The following is a 21,547-nucleotide window of genomic DNA, read 5'->3' as shown; positions in this document are numbered from 1 at the left end:
TCGGGTTATATCTTTTGTGCCAAATAATGATTGATCTTCTTTCACGAAGCCAACCATTGGATCTCGTGCATTACACAGATCAGAAAGCACTGCTGCCCCTCCATCGGCCTGTATAGATCTCGAAGCGGCCATGCACGATCCAACGGTGGATGTCGTAAAAGAAGATTAATCATTCTTTCATTGCAAAGATACAACCGAACTCCGGAACCAGCAGGACACGTTGACGGTCAAAAGCCTCAGGCAACAAGCCGAGGTTGGTCCCCTCCCGCTCCACTCTCTCCGTCTCGCAGTGTCCCTTTCTCTTCTTTAAAAATACAAAAAAGCGGAAGCCCAGCCACTCCCCCTAGTAAGTATAGAAGATAGCTACAACGAACGCCACCCTCTCTCTCCTCTCTTCTTTGCGGTGGTAAGAAATCCTCCGAAGCTTCCTGTCGAGATTTGCCCACAAATCCCATTTTCCGAGCTTCTTTTCGTCGCCAGTTGCAGAGATTTTCTCTCTAATCGATCGGTGATCGTCGGTCATTTTCTTGAATATTTGAATATTTCACGACGGTAATCTTTGTGGCTGTTTTGAAGAATTTTTGTAGAATTATGAGCATTTGTGTCGATCGGTGGGGAATTTGATGTAGGAATGGCTTGGGATTTGGAATTCTAGGGTTTCTTTTCGCGGAGGAGGGAGATGCACAAAAGGCGGTCCCCGGAGCCTTTAGATTTCTTCATCTGGACCGTCGAGGTATGTTTTTCTTCCCTTGAAAAAATTCATCAGATGTAAGTGATTTTCTGTGGATTAATTTCATAAGGGGACCTGTTAGAATGGAAAAAAAAAAAAAAAAAAAAGATTGCTTATTCTTTTTTCAATCTCAGAGAATTCATCCGACTTAAGTCATGTTCTGGAGATAAGTGGACATGTTGGAAACGGAAAAAGATCGATTTTACCCTTTTAAATTCCTTTTCTCCATTCTTTTTTAATCTCCTGAATGTGGCTGGAGTTGCCAATTAATATGTGATTTTTATCTTAATTGGTGTCATGAATTGTGAGCTCTTTAAATTTTTATCCGAAATCCCACTTATCAGATATATAGACTATAGAGGAAGGTGTTATTGCACATTCCATGGCCAGTCCAAAGTGGATAACCTCCGGAACAAAGCATTGCTAGTTTCATGCCATGCTTCTGGATTTTTTGCCATCTGGCCCGTAGGCATTTTGCTTGTTTTCTGAAATATATGCGTTCCTTTCTCCATGGACGAACTCATGGTGCAAAAAACATGTAGTTATTAAGAGAGAGAGAGAGAGAGAGAGAGAGAGAGAGCATGCATAAATATTAGGGGGGTATTTGGTTCACAAGCGAAATTAGAATCAGAATCGGATTGGCCAAATCCCTCGAAGTATTTGGTTCGTGACTGGAATTGGAATCGAAATTGGAATGAAAACTTGAATCCTTAGGAAAGAGTAGGGATTGAGTTTTAGATAGATTAGGCCATTTTTATTTCATCCCGGAATCGGAATGAGACTTCTCCCAACCAAACGGTTAGAATGGGAGTCACTCATTCCTATTCCGATTTCAGACCCCAGCTCTCGCCAACCAAACACCCTCTGGGAGTACTTGAATGATTTGGGGTTCTTCAAAAGATTAAGAGTTTGTGGATTCATTCTCATTTGACAATTTGTGGTCTTGTGACTTCTCGTTTTTGTTATCCTTTTCTTGTCCCCTTTTTCTGGGTGCTGTGGTTGTTTAGAGGCCACTTTGTTTCATCTAGCGCATGATTGTAGCAGGTCCATTGACAAGTGTGTTTCTTGTCAACATGAAACTGACAAGGTAAGATGGACAATGAAGTTTTAATTGTTGATATGTTATATGAAATGATGGAACAAGTTCTCCTTAACTTACTGGTTTCATAGTTTATGTCCACCAAGATTATAAATCTCATGTGACGGAGCTATCCCATTTTTTTCATAGAATGGGATGCACCACTATCCCACCCTATCCCGACATTTGGAATAAGGGATGTCCCAAGACATACTGATCGGGATGTTGGGACGATGGCATGATGGATTTGTCCCAACACATGAGATGGTGCCCGTCTCGATACCTTGTAAAACATCCTAGCGGGACTTGAATTCTTTACTTCTACTAGTTAGTGTTTTTTTCTTCTTTTTTGTTTAGAAGCATTAACATCATTGATGGCATATGATTTGTATTTTCCTTTGTATTCCCATGATGCATTTCCCAATTGCACGCCACTTGTTTTCGTTGAACATGGTTTATATGAAATATTCAATCATCTGTAGTCCTTTCAAAGGAAGATAAAGTTACTATTGCTAAATGGCTAACAAATTGCTGTATAGGTATGTCATATCAGAATTAATGGTTGTGTAAGTTAATCTATACATTTATAGTTTTTTGTTTATATTGGTCAGAATTCTTCTCTGGTAACTCAGAAGAGAACATAGTGTTTATAGAAGAGACTTAATGCTATGCTCCCACCCAAATAAAAAATAAAAAAAAAGAAGAAAAAGCAATCAAAACATGTAGCTTTTCTCTTATGGTGATCCTTTCTATTTTGGTATCTTGAGTGAGTGGACAATCTTTATTGAAAACTCATAACTTGCTATTTTGTCAATTGTTCTATGAGTCCAGATGACCAATTGTGTGTTTGGTTGGTTGATCAAGTATGCATATCATCAGATTTTTTTTATCCACTGCAGTAAATAATATCAGATAACTGATTTTACACTTCATTACTGTTGTGTAAGGTTGCATCTACCTGATCAATTGACATACCTTGATTTCTTTTTGGATTTTTATTATTTCATAGAGTATTTACCATGGAGAAGGTAGTCATGCGTGTCTTTTATGAGTGAAAATGACATGTTATGGTGTTTCTTTAATTATCAGATAGCTCAGATATTTACTAATAGGCTCCAATTGTTTGTATATGTTATTTCTTGTCTGACCTAATTTGTTTAATAAAAAGTACCACACTGCCTCATTTGTGACTTATTTGTTTGACTAGTCGATCTTGTAAAGAACTTTAGGCACCCTAGATTTCTAAAGCAGGCGTCCTTCTTTACTAGGCTTTGTTTGAAATTTGAGCAAAGTAACTCCCATCTCATTGAGTAGTGTCAGCTCAACAACCTTCCATAATTTCATATCATAAGAAAAACCTTTAAAAATAGGTATTCCTCTTTCTACTTGAACTTTACTTTGTATTTATCCCCTTCTTTTCTAAACATTTTAACCTGACTCTGAGGCTTTCTCTACACTAGGTCACACTTGGTTAGTACTATATTGGTCCTACTTCACATTCTTTTCTTATCAGCAAGCAATTTCTAAACTTCTTATGTACATATTAGTAACGTATGGTTTTGTATCTCAAACTCACCCATCTCAACAATCTAGTTCATTATAAACTGATCTTATACTCATATTACCTCCTTTCAATCTTCAATGCATTGTCCAGCATTTTAATTTGGATCTGTACGACTAAGCTGCTTTTGGGAGATGTAGAAATTGAAAAAAAGGGGGCTTTGGGAATGGATGGCCACCCATTTTATTTTAGAACTATGTAAGGTGCAATATTTCTTCTTTGTGAACATTGTCGCATTCCCAAAATGATCCTCCCTTTCTTAAAATAATCCATTTTGGCTAAAATAATCGGATTAGGATTCAGCGGTGCTTTCTTCACTAAAAATAACCAAGAAATCGGGAGTTGACTCCAGTTTCTTCATCGGTGCAGTCCCTCATGCAAGCATGCTTCCTCTCACAAAGGCCCAGTTAATATGGGTCTGCTGATGATGCTCTTTCTATGGGCATGGTCTGCTCACTCTGTGGGTGTTCTCCATCCACTGCCCTTTTCCATGGCGATGAGAGAACCACAAGACTACTCGGTATAAATGAAGTTTATACTGGCAGCCCTGCTTACTTGGGACATTGGTGCTTTTTAGAAGAATCACATACTCAGACATAGCCCTGTTGAGTAACGTGGGTGGGTTGGATTGGGCTATATGATCAATCCAAATTAAATCCAATTAAGGGGGTAGCAAACCTTTTAGTTGATAAGCATGCATATGCTTGTGCAACATCACTAGTAATTAAAAATTGTTCATAATATTGTATTGCTATATTTTTTCTGGCTTGGCCTGATAGAGAAATATGATTTCAGGATGTTGGGTTATGGCTGGAAGAAATAAATCTTGGTAGCTACCGCCAGGTTTTTGAAGATAATGGTGTCAATGGAGAGTACTTAGAGAGCTTATCTATGTTCACAACAGAACAGATTCTGCGGTTTATCAGACGATGCCACATGAAATGGGGAGATTTTATTACACTCTGCAAGGAGTTACGGCGCATTAAAGGTTTTGTTCTTCAGCTATTTTTCATTTTTTATTCATGATTGAGTGGATTATAGTTTTTATTTTCTGACTAATATTCTTTGAATTTGTGCTTAATGAAACCCACAATCTATGGTTGATTGCATTGCGGAAATATTTTTGTAAAATTATTTGGTGTTTGGACATTGGCTTGATCAACAGATTTCTAGCGTGTGGTTTTTGTCATATGAACAATAGCATGTGTCTGTTTGGAACATAAAATGCTGACAGCAGTCAAGAGGCAAGTTCATTTATTAGGTTGTCACATGACCTAGCTAGAAGTTTTGAAATGCAGTTCCCCTGTATGACATTCGATGGTTCATGTGGCTTGGATTCATGGACGGGTTTTCTTGCCATTAGTCAGGATACAAGAAAAGAGTAGCTTCTGATCTGAGTGCACTATATTCCAATATGATATAATCGGAATGATCTTTGTGTTTATTTACAAAGAGCCCTTGTTAACCAACCATTGCTTGTTCACATGTGTGTTTAACATTAATAAATACCCTTCCTCTGTTTGTCTTGTCCTTAATCTCCTTGGTAGATCCTGCAAATGCCTTACATCCTTAGTCATCTATATTTGCACTTAAAAATAGTCTTACAATAGTACACATTAATATGGCATCTGTATGCCTATGCATTCTGCACTTCCACAATTTTGGTTCAACAACTATTAAGAAATCAATGTTATTGCTATTAAGAAAGGATAGCTCCTGTATTCCTGAGCAGTTGCTAGGCTTATAGAGGGGAAACAACTGCGCGCATGTATGGCTGCAGCATTTGGCAATTGAACCATTTTTCTTTTCTTGCCCTTTTTCATGTGAAATCTCATTTCATCTGATGTTTGGCATGGAAAGATCCGGAGTATTGATTCTTCACATAATAAAGTTTTCAGATCTGCAACATTGCAGAAATCCAATACTTATACGGAAAATCCATACAAGAGATTGATTATAATTTGGTCTGTGCTGAATACTCAGGTCCCAGATTTAATTTGTTCAATAAAGTGGATAAAGAAGAACGGAAAGATTGTAGAGAATAAGAAAACTGGATTTCATTTGTCATGCACTTAACTGCACCATTGTTTCCTTTTCTTTTCTTTTCTTTTTATGACGTAAAACTAACTTTAGACAAGAAAATCTTAGATTAGAAGATACATGAGAGAGAAGGGGGGGGGGTGGAGGTGGCATGGCCAGCAGTAATGCAAGCATATATATTTCTTCTATTTTTCCTATGATTTCTCTTTCCTTTTTTATATCGTTTTCTTTGTTTCTTTCATATTCTCTCCCCAATTCGTTTTTTAGGTACCATAGATGATTCATAACTGCCTCACTGAAATTTAGGGACTTGATGTCCAAAAGCTTCTCTCGATCACCAATTTTTCCCTTTTCTGCTGCATCTTTTCTCATCTTTCCACCAGCACATATGCTATCAGCAGAAAAAAAGTGGCAAGATCCAAGCAGGGTCTTATTTTAGGTTATTTCTATGGCGGTCTAGATGCTTGATTAGAGCTTCACTAGATCATTTTAGGTTTCTTTTACTCCAAGAAAGCTTTAGTGGCTTTGATATGATTTGATTATTCTCAGGCTTGAATAATTTGCCCTTTACATTTAGTATGCAAAACTTTATAACTGAAAGTTTTCTTTTGTTCAGTTCTAATTGTCATGGTAGATTTTGTGGGCCATTGAGGTTGATCATTGAGCTGCTGCTTTCTTTTACTTTCTTTATTTTGTCTTTCCCTCTGACCTTGTTCATCAACATCTTGTTATTTCTTATTGATCTTTACCCTCTTCCTTTCATGTTAGTTGATAACTAAAGGGTCATCTAAAGCTGAGCATAAGCATGAAATGAGCACTTTGAGCAATTCTATAAATTCGCTACTATCATTAAGAGGGCAGGCCTCATTTGCTGATCATGCAAATAAATTGCTTAAAATTCTCTTGATTAAGAGTGAATTTGAACACCTAAGTTTCCTTGATGGTGAAGCCACCTAAAGTAGCATCTCTAAGTTAGAAAAGTGATGTCTTTTAGATTTTCTTGGAAAAATCAATTGAATCCATGCTTAATTTGAATAGAAATGGTGAAAATGAAGAAATTATACCGAAGGCACTATAAATTCAAGTCTAGCTAGTGTTATCTACACAACTATCTACACACTTAAAATTTTTGGTTTTTTTGATGTGTCCAAACAGTTGTACATCTGGACACTTCATGACCATTCTCAACCAGGAGTTAAAGTATCAATATTGGTACCTTTCTGGTATAGTACAAATTGCATGGCACTGTACCGCAGCACAGTTCGCCTTTTAAAGCAAGTACAACAAATAGAGATGAAATAATATGTGTCAAGACAATACTAGTTTAGGGGCATAGCAGTATCGACACCTCACTAGTATGATGTGCTATGGTTGGGACAGACTGATATAAAGCAATACTTGAATCCTTAACATAAGCAAATCATGATATCATCAAAGTACTATGCAAACCTTTGGTAGTTATACTTAGATGCTTTTTTAAGTGTGTTTTTTTTCAATTGAATTCCATTAGCAAAAGTAGAATTAAAATTTACAGTAGGTTTAATTAATTGTCATAGGGTATACCAAACCGTATTGTGAAAAACAAATGTAAAGTACGAGTTGAAATCCAAATGCAGTAGTCATAAGTCTAACAGAATCTTTCTCAATTGAATGTGGAACAATGGCCAGAGTCCAAAAAAAGGGGCTACATTAATATCAAAAAAATAGATGTTAATATCTCATTAAGGAAACAAGGACAATTTAAATAATAGACACACCAAAAAAAAATTATAAAAACACATGAAATATAAAGATTTCCCTTCCTTGAACTTGAACTTAATCTTTTCTTCCTTGCCACTTCCAGCTTTGAGCTTTCAATCATGCTTGCCGTACCATTGGTTTCATCTCATTCTCCAAGCAAGTTCTTGCGCAACATGGAAAATCAGGAATTAGAATGTACCTCTTGATTGGAATAATCCATTTTTGAGCCACCTCTTTAGCTTGCAGTCCTGGCATTCCTTCTTACATATTTTTTGTCATCCACCTTATTACGTAGCTGTTATAAATAATAGCACACTCTTTCTCCACTGTTTTTCCAATATCAGAAGCATGTTGCTTCCTAAGGCAATCCATAGAAGGGGCATTATAGGCAGGGCCTAGTGTCTCTAAGGGTATGACATGGAGATATCTCATTTCCTTTGGTTTTTAAAATGACAATTTGAAACTGTCGTCTCTCCCAACCAGATAAGGTAACCATGTTATGGTGTTTGATCTGATTTGTCTTCCATTGAGTATGAAACTGATGATGAGATTGTAGAGGAATTGGTCAGATAAGCACTTCACTTGTGATGCACTGTGAGAGGAAAACAATATTATCAACTTTGCCTTCTTCTTAAGATTTTCATGGCAAACTGGTTGTTGCTGGTGAGATCTTCCTTTGGCTGCCACTCTTCTCTAATCCTCAGGGCCCACTTAGACTTCCGACATTGTTGCCAAGGGTAGTTGCTCCTGACTTCCATTATTGTTTGGAATGCTTCAATGAAATTGGTTGTGTCGTTGTTCTCAAAGATGAACCACATGGTGTCTGGTAGAATGCAATTTGGCAAATATTGTCAATGGCAAGCTAGTCAAGGTGCTATTTGTGGCCATAGTTGTCAAATCGAGATTCGATTTGTGAATTGCCCATGCCTTGATTGGAATCGCAATTCGAATCGTAAGATTCAGCAACAAATTTAATTTTTTTATAAAATGATAGGACTCAGCAAAAAATCAAAATTTGTATAACAAAATAATTCAAGAAACATTAAAATAAAAATACAATCAAAATGTATACCTGTATATTAATCAACGAACACTCAAAAAGCATAGGTCAGTTTAAATTTTAAAATACTAAGTCTAAAACATATGCAAATATCAAATATTCATGTCCGATGTGCCCTTCAAAAAAGTAAACATTAAACATTACTAATTCATTATTCACTCAAAAATTAAATAGAATCTTCAATCATCATAATCAGAATTAAGAACTATTAAAAAAATTAAAAAAATTCAAATAGAAGAAATAGGGAATGAGAGAGAGAGAGGGAGAGGTCCATGGATACCGAACTACCGATTAGTGGCTTTTGAATTTGATTCAGCCTTAAGACTCCACAGACCATGATCCACTCGGACCACTCATCTCTCTCAGTCGAAGAGAGGGAAGAGTCCACAGAATAGGGGCTTTGGGGCTTCCTCAAAGGGGGAAAAAGAGAGAGTGCGATGGACCAGCGGCGAAGAAAACAGGTTACTAGAGGGCTGTCGGTGAAGAGGAACAGGGAAGAGAGACAGAGAGAGCAACAGGAGACTCGCATGAAGAGGAAGATATCTTCCTCTTGTCGTCGAAGCCTTCGAAACTCGAAAAAAAGTCGCACGCACCAATAGAGAGAAATTGAAGAACGGAGGAGAGAGGAGAAATCGAAGTTGAAAAGGTTCGTATTTGGCTTCGATTTTTACAAATATTTTGAAAGCCGAAATACCAAGAAATTTGGATTCTTCGATTTTCAAATATAACGAACAAGATCTAGAAACTTATCTTTCTCGACTCGAAGGTATCATATGATCCGTCGATTTGCATGATTCAGCCAACGATTCATCGATTCAGGTACGATTCTTCCTCTTTTCCAATTCGCCATCATAGTTCGACTCGGCCAAGTGTTGAATCGTCTCGAATCGTAAGAGTCGACTTGCGACTCGCACGATTCTAACAACAGAGTTTGTGGCAGCAATTTTTGAAAGCAGGGGGGTGAGGTGAGTAGCGATCTCAAAGTAAAACATATTCCAATGCAAAGCTGCTCAATTTTTCTTTTTTTTGGGCTTATCCTGGCCCTAACAATTCTTGATTGGAGCTTCCATGGATTGCAATTTGCACTAAAAATTCCATGGCCAAGCAAATGGTGGTGAAGTCCTTGCCTACAGGTAATTGTTGACACTCATTGCAGGAACTTGCTTGACATTTTGCAGTTAGAAATGGCAACCTTCAATTTCCTTGCGATGGCGTTGTTGGGATTGGGGAGCATTGTCTCCATTGTCCACTCTAGCAACCAGATTTTGTTTTACATAATCTAAAAGGTGGATTGGCAAGCAATGCTCCTTGTCTTTGATAAGGAGCCAATGGCGAAGGCGGTTGTGAGAGTGAGGAGTAATATGGCATGGGAGTGGAGGGCTCCATTTTCTTTGTTGGTAGAATGGTAATATTATGAATTGATGAATTTTGAAAATGAAGGTATTGACTCAGTCTAGTCATTTTCTTTGTGGTGTGTTTGACGGTATATGATACATTTTCCCATTGATCTTTGCATAAATATATTCCTTATCACCAACTTGCTTGTCAAGAGAAAAATCGCATCAAACACTTTGACAAGGTTCTTTTGGTTCATTTCCTATAGTCAATTCCATGGAAGATTCATGATTACCTTGGTTCCTTCAAGGCATGCCAACTCTAACCAAATGGGACCTTTGACAAACTAAGAGAGATGAGACACGTCTATGCTATACGATTGGATACATTGAGGCTCGAAATGCTAGTGTCCCTTAATTTACAAACTGCCTTAATGGGTGGCATATTGTCAAATGGGATGATAAATGAGTAGATTGTTACACACGATAGCTATGTCAGGGTGGCGATGGTGGAGATGTGAATAAACGTTTACTTAGTTCCCAAGCTAGAGAGGTTGGTGGAAGAATTTATTCCAATTAAGGAGTTTGTTCCAATTCTTAATTTTTCATGCTAGACTATGCACTTGTGGGGTGAAGGAGATAGTTTACAGGCAAATGAAAGCAGTGGTTGCTTGTCTTTGAATGGTTCAAGCTGGATATGTCAAGGAAGAAGGAACTTTAGGAATTTAGAGGTTACCATTCCATTAGTAGGTATCATTGCCTCTAACAAACAACCTAATGATCTAGGGCTTGTTTGGATGCCGAGATTTCCAAGTCCCCTTGACAAGCTATTGATTGGCAGCTGCAATCATCTCAAGAAGGTCAGCAAAAAACTGTGAGACTTAGTTGAAAAGGACACTGAGCTCTCATGATGACCATTAGTTACAATTTCTAGATAATGGATTCTACAAAAAAGATGGTTTCTATTATCCCTATAATTTTGAGATTTGGAAGTTTCAAACTTTCCCCAACTTGAGAAAACTATTAGACTGGCTTGCTATGCTCTTCCCATCCTTATATATAGAAGGTATATTCCATCAATAAGTTAAGTAGGAACCTTGACAACCCTTATGGCTATCATATTACCAAATCTCATTCTTGGATTTTCATTAGCAAAGCCTGAGGATTTTTTTAAAAAAAGAGTTAGATCACACATTTTAGGGTAATTCTTTGATGCTGAATTCAAATTTTTTTAGCTACAGATCTTGATCAAGGTTTAAGATTGATGCCTATCAAGATTCATTGTCTCAATACCATACCAGTACTATGCTGGTACAATGTTGGTATGCCCAGTACAGGAGTCAGTTTAGCATATCAAGACTGTACTCCACCCTGATCTCATGTGGATATTGATATGGGGTGGTACACATTAGTATGGTAAACCTTTATGCTTATACTAGCTTTTTTTTTAAAAAAAATAGTTCATGCCCCATTCTCTCCATCACTCTACAAGGATACCACATTGCAGGCACCAATTGTGATGCATTTTAATGTCCATAAAGCTCTTGGTTTCACTATTAAAGATTTAATAAGCAGTATGTAGTCTGGCTTTTTAATATAATGATTTTTTTTTTTTGAAGTATCTAGGTGGTATTCAAATTAAATTACATAAATTGACTGTTGTGATTGTGAAAAGAAGTATATAAACAGACAGTTTAATGACTACAGATAATATCTTCCTCCATAACATCATGTCAATGATACAAGTATTAATATTGTGCATTGCATATATATATATATATATATATATATATATATATATATATATATATATATATATATATATATATATATATATCATAATGCTCTTGCAATTTAGCTCTTCCATATGAAATCTTACAAGGTATCAAGGTTTTCTTGAGTTGATTGGAGGGATGTACTACAATGGAGGCTATTGGGTGGGGCTTCCATTTTACCATCTATTTTAGATTTGAATTGAGTAAATGCATCCATTAGTTTGTATGATGAATTACGTTTTTGTGTTGTTGATGTGTAAATATATTTGCACAATGTTTGCTTGTTTGATATAACTTCAAACTATGTAATGCATATGGTAATTAACAGTCATCCTGGATATGAAAGATGATTAAAGATAATAGATTCTTTACATTAGCCAAAACTATGTTCATGAAATGTGATGATCATGATCAAGGATTTAAAAATTTGTGGGTTGGTACAGTACCATCAGTATGTTCCCACATGAAATTGCCACCTATATGGGTGCTGGGAAGCTGAAACATTTTGTAGCAATAGTTTGGCCACAGCAGTCCATGCTAGTACACACCGACGGTGCCGCATCAATGGTATTTGTTAGTATTGATGGTTTTTCATTCTTTTTAATGTTATCAATTTTAATATGTACTCATTGCTATAGGTACCATACCATTCTCATGGAGAAATGATATGGAGTTCAATTCTGCTAACCCACCTTGATGGTGGTGATCACAATGATGATAGGGTAGCATATCTTGCAAACATGTTACAAATTTTTTTGTAATCTCATGTATCTTACCATATTAGAGCATGGCATGTATTAGCAAATTATAGTATTACGTCACATGCATTAGGAAGTTATGCTTTAATTCTTGCATCTTGAATTATCCTAAATAATGAATAATTTTCACTGAGGTGAGGACATTTTTTTAATAAAAAATGGTGAGTTATAACAACTTAAGGCTCCATTTGGCATTACTTTTGGAGGGCTAGAAGATCTTTTGTATGATTTTGGAGTGTTTTGTAAAAATTGTGAAATAGCTTTGGTGCTCATCGAAAAGCTAAAAAAGTTCTACTAGAGAAAAGCTCCAATTTATAGCTTTTGGGCAAAAAGCTCTACTCAAGGTCTGCGGTATCAGAACTAATATCCATGCCGATAGGGTGGCGGTACAGTATGGTACGATATGCCTCCATTCCGTGCTGTTCTAACGTGAACCGATATGAAACCAGTAAGGTAGGGGGAGAGGAAGGAGAGAAGAGAGAGAGGGAGAGGAGAGAGAGAGGAAGATAGAGGGAGGGAGAGGGTGGGAAAGCATGGCGAAGAGAGAGGGAGGGGCAGAAGGAGAAGGAAAGGGAGAAAAAGAGAGAGAGGGGGGGAGATGGAGGATGGGAGGGAGAGGAGAGAGAGAGGAAGATAGAGGGAGGGAGAGGGTGGGAAAGCATGGCGAAGAGAGAGGGAGGGGCAGAAGGAGAAGGAAAGGGAGAAAAAGAGAGAGAGGGGGGGAGATGGAGGATGGGAGGGAGAGAGCAGCAGTGAGAGACAGCCTTCGGAACAGGGCCAAGGGAGGGGGAGAGGGCTTCTCTCTCTTTCGTGCATTGAAATAGGGGAGGAGCCCATATTTCAAAAGGAAACGTGGGCCTAGGTCCTCTTCTTTTGATATGTGAAGTGAAGTCAGGCTTTCGCTCTCCTCTGTACATCAAAATAGGGGAGGAGCCTCTATTTTAAAAGGAAATAAGGGCTTCATTCTCTTTTTTTGATTTTTTTTTAAAAATGAAATCAACAGCCTCCGCTGATTTCACTTATTATTTTTTTTTGATTTTTTTTAAAGTGAAGTCAGTAGCAACTGTTGATTTCACCTATTATTTTCTTTTTTCATAATTTTTTAAATGAAGTTGGTAGTTGCTATTGACTTCACTTAAAAAAATCAAAATAAATAGAAAAAGGGGACTGAAGCACATTTCTTTCAAAATAGGGCCTCTCCCCTATGCCGATGCACGGAGGAGAGAGGGCTTTGAAATCTCTACCCCCCCCCTCTCGCCTTGTTCTCATGGCCATCGCTCACCTCTCTCTCCCTCCCTCTCTCTCTCTTCTTCTCTTTCCTTCTCCCTCTCCCTCTCCCTCTCCCTCTCCCTCGCCAGTTTCTTGATTTCATTGTTGGAACCATCCTGGTCCACCATTGGTACCGCTTGATATGCTCGAACCAGATGGTTCATGATGATTCCACCTTCCTTGGATCTACTCGAGATGTACTAGAAAGTTATTTCTTCCCAAGAGACCCGATTTGAGTCATGTTAGTGGATTTTTTTAAAAATAATAATTTAAATATAATTTATCAGTTAAAAATACTTTATAATAACGAATTATATTGTAATATATAATATTATTATATTATAATATTACTATACTGCTATTCTCATAATAATCTTAGGGATAATTGGAAGATCTAGAGCTTTTCTTTTTTTGAAAAATAAGTGGATGAAGCATCTAATTATACTTGTGAAATATCTGTTTTTGATATGCGGTGGGTATGGGCAAGATGAAGTTTGCAACTCTCTCCTTCTTAGTGTCTTGGAGATTTTCAGCAGTCAAAATTAATTCTCTTGCGTATCTGCTGGATATTCATTCTACAAAACTGGCTTGGTCATGAAGCTTTTCTAGGTTGTTGCTATCATCCCATATGATATATCGCTTCCATGTGAATTTAACATTGTTATCCCTTATTCAAAATTGTGCAAATGTTAGTTGCATATGTTGTTGTTTTTGTACTATATATCCATCATTCCATTGCAATTCTACATTCCATTCTCTTACTGATTCAGTGTGATAAATCTAGGGATGAATCAAATATGTGTTTTCTTTAAAAAACATAATTTGCTCTTTAGATTTTGGATGATTTGTTGTTATTCAAGTAGGAAGGTGGAAAATTAGATGTTGTTGATGAAGATTCTAGAATGAGTTAAACATTTTTTTGAAATCAAAATAGTGGGGCTTAGGGCAGAAAGCATGATGAGAAATACAACTTCTGCAGCTTAACACTTAAACATAGCTTGATTAGTTTTTTTGTTTTTTTATTTTTTATTTTTAATCTGGATCTGTGCTCTGTTGGTGGAACCCTAGAATAATGAGCTGAATCCTCTTTTTATTCTCCAAAAAAAAGAAGAATAAATTTATTATGCCAGAAAAAAAAACTAGAGATACATCAATTTGACCTCCCTTTTTATAGATGAACTGGCCCACTATTTATGACAAGAACTTTGAATGGAAGTCCTTGGGCACTAAAACTTACTGCTTACAAAGCACGCACGCATGCACACACACGCACACAGAGAGAGAGAGAGAGAAGGCAGCAGGGGGGTGCGATCGGTTGAACCTAAGGCTAACCTTTTTGCCTCAATATAGGATTCTAAACTTGGTTCATGCAAACCCCAAATTTGCCACTTATCTGCTCATTGTTTCCCATCTCCTTCTTTGGCCACATCTGCTTATTTATCTTCTAAATTAGTGGGACATGATATTTTTTAGGCTACAGTGAAACTGAGCTGTTTATGAACATTTTAGGTTAAGGTTGAACATTGACAGTGAGGTCAGTTCATACTTTGCTTGAGCTTGAATGCTCGGATGCATTTAGTGAGCTGATCGTAAATAGCCTAAGGCCTTGTTTGTTCTCAGCTCAAATAATTTTGGGTCTATTTGAAATATATCGCCCACCAATTGAGGCCAACCATAGTTTCTAGACATGCCTGAAATCAGCATATAATCGTCCAGTAACAATGTGACATCAACTATTTTTAAGGGACTCTACAAAAAGAGAGAATAAATTGAAGGACACCTAAAGAAAAGAAAATTAAAATATCCCATCTATCACATGATTTTCAATACAGTGGTGGTGGTTGATTTGTTATTTCTTCTTTTTCCTTCTGTTTGATATTTTTGTTATGTATGCTAAAAAAACTGTGATTGAGCTGTATGCCATCAGTTTTTTAATGCAGCAAGTGTTCACTATTAACCTGTTTGGTGCGTGTGCATGCAGTTGCATGCCTGAAAGGAGAGCAAGAGGTTCGCAGGCCATGGTGGGCCCCGTCATGCCTGTCAGTGGTGTTTGTTAGGGTGGCCAAGCGCAATAGGCAGTCTCGGGTTGTTTCCTTGAAGCTGGAACCTTGAGCTTCTACATGAAATTGCCCTACCCCACATGCTACAACATATCCATTAACCTTTCCCTTGCTTCTTTGTTGTTCAATTCCCTGTTCTTACCCCGTTTAACTTCTGGGAAAATGGCATGTTGTTGCTATGGGCTGGTGGGTTATGAAGTGTTTTGGGTCTGCTGACATTTTAGCTGTGCTTATCCCTGTTTAGTTATATATAATTTTCTGGTCGCTATGTTATGTATTTGTTGATCAATTTTTCATATATAGGTTTTTGTTGTGGCTTGATCCAAGAATATATAGCTTTAATATGAGGAGGATTATAGGAAATTCCTATCATGGCACTTTCATTAAGCAGGGAACTATGCTGAACAACCACCATCGTAAGTCATCCTTCCAGAACAAGGCATTACATGCCTGCTAGGTGAAAGAGTCAAATTTTATTGTGCCCTCCCTCGAGATTTTGTTATCAAAGCAGTGTTCTAGCAATTGCTCAGGGCTGTCGGAAAGTGATCAAGGTTTCCGCTACAGATTTACTCCATTGAATGACCACATTACTGTTTGCTAGATCAAAATGAAATTGTTGCAACACTTTCATTCAAAAAACGTTGTTGGAACATGTGTTTGTTTGGATGCTTTTGCGGTTGTCTTAGTCACATTAGTTTTTTTTTTGGTTCCATCTACACCACGACATCATAGTGGATGGATAGAGAGCCGTGATATTAGATTTTCTGTGTTCAGCTGTCTGGTTTCCAGTCCATTGGTTTTGCTATTCATACAGAAGTTTCATTCTTCTCTCTGTTGCGCTTGTTGATGAATGATTTTAGAAGTGTGGTCCGCCAAAAAGGTGGGGGAAATGTTGGATTGTTCAGAAGCCTGAAGGCTATATTTTATCAGCGACATCAGATTACAACAGTAAAAGTATGAACTTGGGACGGGAAAAGCACGTTGTGGTGACTGTTTAGGCGTCACTGGAACCTTTTTGGCAGCTCGTCCGGTGCTTCCTGAATGCATGGTGAAGGCCCTGTCATCCCCTTAGATGAATAAAGATCAAGAAAGCAACGCCTGCATGAGAAAGACCTGTAGATAAATTTTCCCTAGACATGGGCAACGGCCGGGCATTTCAATATACGGTCCGATCCGGCACGAAACGTGCCATGCCTATAATGATCTAGTCCGACACAAAATGGGTTGTGCTTAGTACAGTCTATTAGAAGTGATCGTGCTAGGTTGGGGTTTGCTGCTCAGGCCCGGCATGGGTTGGCACGGCCCACGGGTTAGGCATGGCATGGGTCGTGGATCAGGCACGGCACGTCCGTGCCAAGCACAGTCCGACTCAGTCCAGGTTTGGTATGGCCCATATGGAGGTTTTTTTTGAGATTTTTTTTTGTAAAAATAGATGTGAAATTTTTTTGTAAACATAAAAAATCATCTTGTAATGGTGGGAGATTTAGCATGGATTCCTATCGATTTATTAATATCAATCAAAATGGTACAAGAGAGGGAGGGAGTCTAGGCCTGATCTCTAAATATAATAAGGAAAGAAGAAATTGAGATGACTCATCTCAATAATTAAAAGATAAAATAAAAAATTATAAATATAAAAAATTAATAATTAAAAATTTTATTGGTCGTTATGTATCGTTGGTAGCATTTGTGTCATCGTTGTCATCGGAATTTATATTATGTCCATTTTTATCTTGAAGTTTCATTTCGGTATCCAACTAATTTTTGAAGCAGAGCAGCATCTCAATTATTTTGTCAATCATCATACTCCTCTTTTCATCTAGAACTCGTCAATCTGCATTAAAAGCAGATTGCGATGCTACTGTGGATATCGGCACAGCTAAGATATCACGTGCAATGAAAAATATTATAAGATATTGATTTTTCATATTTTTCCATCATACTAACACATCAAGATTTTCTATTTGATTTTCATCGTATATAAATTGAAGATCATTTTGTAAATAAAATTTAAGTTCATTACTTAAAGATGAAGATGAACTTGAAGAAGCATATATATGTCTCTTATGTGCAATGAATGAGAAAACAAATAATGAACGAAAAGTACTAGAAGAAGAGGTGGAGGTTTGTGAATGAAAAGTACTAGATCTATGAAACTTATCATCATATAAAGTATAAATATCATGAAGAAGTTGGTTTACTTCAGCTTTAGCAGGTTTATGATCTAGATTCATATTTTCACAATATGCATCAAATAAAATCAAAATACCACTTAATTTAATATGTGGATCAAATACGGTAGTTAAGTTATGTATAGTACATATCCTGTCTCAATATTCATTCTATTTAAATTTTATTTCATAAATAATAGGCTCTAAAATATCATTATATCTGTGTTATATAAATTTTTGACTAATAAGATATGCTTGTTGTAAAAATGAATAAGAGATTTGATAATAAATACTAGAAAGAATTTCAGCAGCATTATAAAAACTAACTAAAAATTCTTTCAAAATTTTATCTTTGTTTCAATCAGTTTCAGTCAATGTAAAACCTAATCCACGATCATTAATATATGTACTTAACAAATTTTTATATGGATATGCATCATGTATCATTATATATGTCGAGTTCCAATGAATAACTACATCAAGTTTAAATTTTTAAAAATATTTATTATGATCTATACATATTTGCTTAAATTTTTGAATTTTTTTTTTGAAGTTTGAATAAAAGAAACTATATTTTTAATTTTTATAATAATATCTTGAACCATACTTATGCTAGATTGAACAGAGAGATTTAAAATATGATATACACATCTAATATGCAATAAATTTCTATTTAGAATGGCATGCAAATAGTCTTTCAATAATCTAACAGTAAAATTATTATTAGATGTATTATAAAAAATAGCAGACATAATTTTATCATTAACACCATATGTACAAGTAGTTTGATAAATAGCGTTAGAAATTTATTGCCTAGAATGTGAAAAATTAAAAGCACGAAAAATAAGAATACAATTATTTAATAATCAATCATTATTAATATAATGAGCAATAACAGTAATAAAATAATAACTATTAATAGATGCTGTCTAAATATTTAAAGTTAACAATACTTTTGAATTTAGGACAAAGAGAGATTGGATCAGATTTTATTTCATTGCTAAAAAATTAGTCATAGCTACTCTTCCAAATGTACGTCTGCTAGTTTTCTATAAGTAGATTGTAAGACTAACTGAACATACTCTTCAAAAAGACTAATATAAGCTAAAAGATAATTCATCCTTAACTATCTATTTGACCAATGCTTTCTTTTGATTTTCATGATTATATGCAAAACTACCTACGAGACTACCCCTTTGTATATTAAGGGAGCTTTGAAGACGAGTATCACTCATAATATGACTCTCTTGATATCTCTTCAAATGATCAGTTCTCTTGCTACTAGCACAACTATACAATTTGGCACATTTTTTATATTTTGCTTTTAAAACTCCATCTACTATAACTCTTTCAAAGTCATTTTATACAGCATTAGTACTCTTATGGAAAGAAGAGGCAGAGCTTTGACCTTCGATATTAGTTTCAGGGAGAGGAGGAATAGTAGTTTTTTTTTCTCTCTAAAACTGAGAGAATGTCAAAATAACTCTCATTATAAGATGTCATATCTAAATATGAGTTATACAAATAAAAAAAATTTATCAAACAAAAAAACTGAATAGAGGTAGGCTGTAGGCGGAGACTTGTGAGCTTCCTCTTGTGCTCCACACTCCTCCTCAGGACCTCAACAAAGGCTTCCAAAGCTCCAATAGATGGACTAATTCTCCTCTTGTATAGCACTTGAATACTTGCTAATTGCTAATTGAATACTTGCTAAACATTCCTAGAAGAGTGGTAGTAGTAGAGAAGGAAAGGAGAGTTGGTTTGGTGTGGTGAAAATAGAAGAGGGAGGTATTTATAGAAATCTAATATTTTTATTTTTTTAAAATATCTCTTAAATTAGTTGTTTTATGGCTATTGGGAGGATTAAAAAGATTAGTTTTTCAAAAATAGCCATTATACCCCTTCCCCCCCAAAAAAAGGGATTTAGCCATATTTTATTACAAAATGGCTTATATACGGTTGAACACCCATATTTCTGAAAAAACTATATAGAATACCTATTATACCCTTAATAGATTTATATATTTTTATTTCTAAATTTTATACAAATAATAATATTATATTTATATTAATATAGATATAATATTAATATATTATAATATAATATTAGATCATAACAATTTATTATATTAATATAATACTAATATATATTAATATTTTAAGATAATAAATTTATTAAAATAGATATAAATATAATATTATATTAATATAAATACTATATATTAATATTAATAAAAATATTATATTAGTATAAATATTAAAAAATAATAAATATTAGAATACTAGTATAAATATAAATATTATATTATATTTATATAAATATTATGATAATATTAATATAATATTATATTATCACTATTCAGTATTTCATCCTAACCATTTATTGATATTTTGTAAAATCTTAGCTATGGATCTTAAAAGGATATTTTTGAAAAGAAAAAAGCACCATCAATTTTCATCCTATAGAAAGTTCTAAAACTCATTTCTCTTATAGATTTTCACTTTGCATGAAATATGAGAAGTGCCTGGGAAGAGATTTTTTTATTTTTTCTCTTCTTAAAACTTCCATCAAATAAGAAGCCTCCTCTCCATTTCTCAGGAGTTGTCTCTTTCTTCTTTCACTTTCTGTGAACCAAACAAGTTCTATATTCTCTAACTTGAATGGGGAAGGCCTAATTCTCAAGCCAAACATTGATTTAGTGTGTTCCAAACATTGCTTTACAAATGAACATCAAACCATAAGATGATGATAGTCACCTCATTGTAAAAATCAATTGACCACTATATGAAAAACAAAGACATAAATCAACTAAATAAAAATTAAAGGGATGAGATGATCTCTATTTAATTTTTTATAGTAAACTAAAATTTAATATTTAAAATTCAAAAATTTTAAGTGAACCATTCTCCGGCAAACTTTTGCTAAGGACACCATTGTTTGCCATATTAAATTAAATATTAATTTCTACCCTGTAGTAAGAAAATCGACTAAATATTATACTAAAAAAATAAGTAAATTGAATTAAATGGGGAGAGGCAAAGTCTATTTATAACAAATTAAAAGTACATGTTTAAATTTTCAAAATTTTAAATCAATTGTTTTCATGCAAACTTTTGCTGAGAAAATCATCCTTTACCATGCTATATTAGGTATTAGTTCCTAAATCTAGAAGAATGTTAATTAAATATTATACCTAAAATGAATAAAACAACTAAATAAAAAATGACATTTATGAGGCACAATCAATATTTTAGTTCTTTTCATAATAATTTAGAATTCAACATTTAAATTTGAAAAATCAAGTTTAATTTTCATGCAGAATTTTGTCGCGAACATCATTCTTTATCATATCAAATTAAATATTTGTTCCAAATTGTAGAAAGAAAATCGCCCAAGCAGGCGCATTCTGCACTAACTTTAGCCCAAAAACATACATAAACAACTTAGGTAAGAAGAGAGACCAATATATCCCCTTGAATTTATATCATTTGCAAAATAAAGTAAAGATTAAGTGGGGTTTGTTAGAGAATCCAGTTCATAGGAGAAAGACATTGAAAATCGTTCTTTTGTTACTAAATTTCATTGAAAAAAATGAACTTTCAAAAAATATCAACTGACCTTTAATTAACTTGAAATGGCATCCAGATCTAGGTACAAAGAAAAGCATAATTGAAGGAGATCTTTGTCAATGATTGAAACAAGAAAAGAAAGCCTAACCATTCTCATACGGTTTCACTCTTTTTCCTTTTTTTATTGCTTTAATCATTGACAAATTAATCTTTTTCGATTTTTAATATTCCCTAGACAAAATTCTATCCAAATTACAGAAAGATGCAAGAAATGTGATGCGTTACCAGAAGTCAATTTACTTGCATGGTAATTCAGTATTTGCACCGTTTAGCATGACATGCTCGATACGATGAGGATGCAGTAGAATGCAAAGACCTACAATTTATTAAGATAAATCCTG

General features: G+C 35.2%; 1 protein-coding gene across 3 annotated transcripts; it reads left to right on the top strand.

The window, feature by feature from the left end:
• Nucleotides 1-317: 317 nt before the first annotated feature.
• Nucleotides 318-15,682, top strand: LOC105033903 (uncharacterized). 3 transcript variants are annotated; one of them, XM_073247706.1, is made up of 4 exons: nucleotides 318-552; nucleotides 656-733; nucleotides 4,165-4,357; nucleotides 15,327-15,682. In XM_073247706.1, the coding sequence occupies exons 2-4, from the start codon at nucleotides 680-682 to the stop codon at nucleotides 15,455-15,457; spliced, it is 378 nt and encodes a 125-aa protein (XP_073103807.1). In that variant the 5' UTR covers nucleotides 318-552; nucleotides 656-679; the 3' UTR covers nucleotides 15,458-15,682. The 3 variants fall into 3 exon arrangements, with proteins under 3 accessions (XP_073103807.1, XP_073103808.1, XP_010907177.3); XM_073247707.1 differs by having other exon boundaries at nucleotides 321-552; nucleotides 630-733; XM_010908875.4 differs by lacking the exon at nucleotides 318-552 and having other exon boundaries at nucleotides 617-733.
• The last annotated feature ends 5,865 nt before the right edge of the window (nucleotides 15,683-21,547 follow it).

Source organism: Elaeis guineensis, chromosome 13 (assembly GCF_000442705.2).
Source record: "Elaeis guineensis isolate ETL-2024a chromosome 13, EG11, whole genome shotgun sequence".
Classification (NCBI taxonomy): Eukaryota; Viridiplantae; Streptophyta; class Magnoliopsida; order Arecales; family Arecaceae; genus Elaeis; species Elaeis guineensis.
Note: the sequence above shows the minus strand (reverse complement) of the source record. Positions and strands in the feature narration are given on the sequence as shown.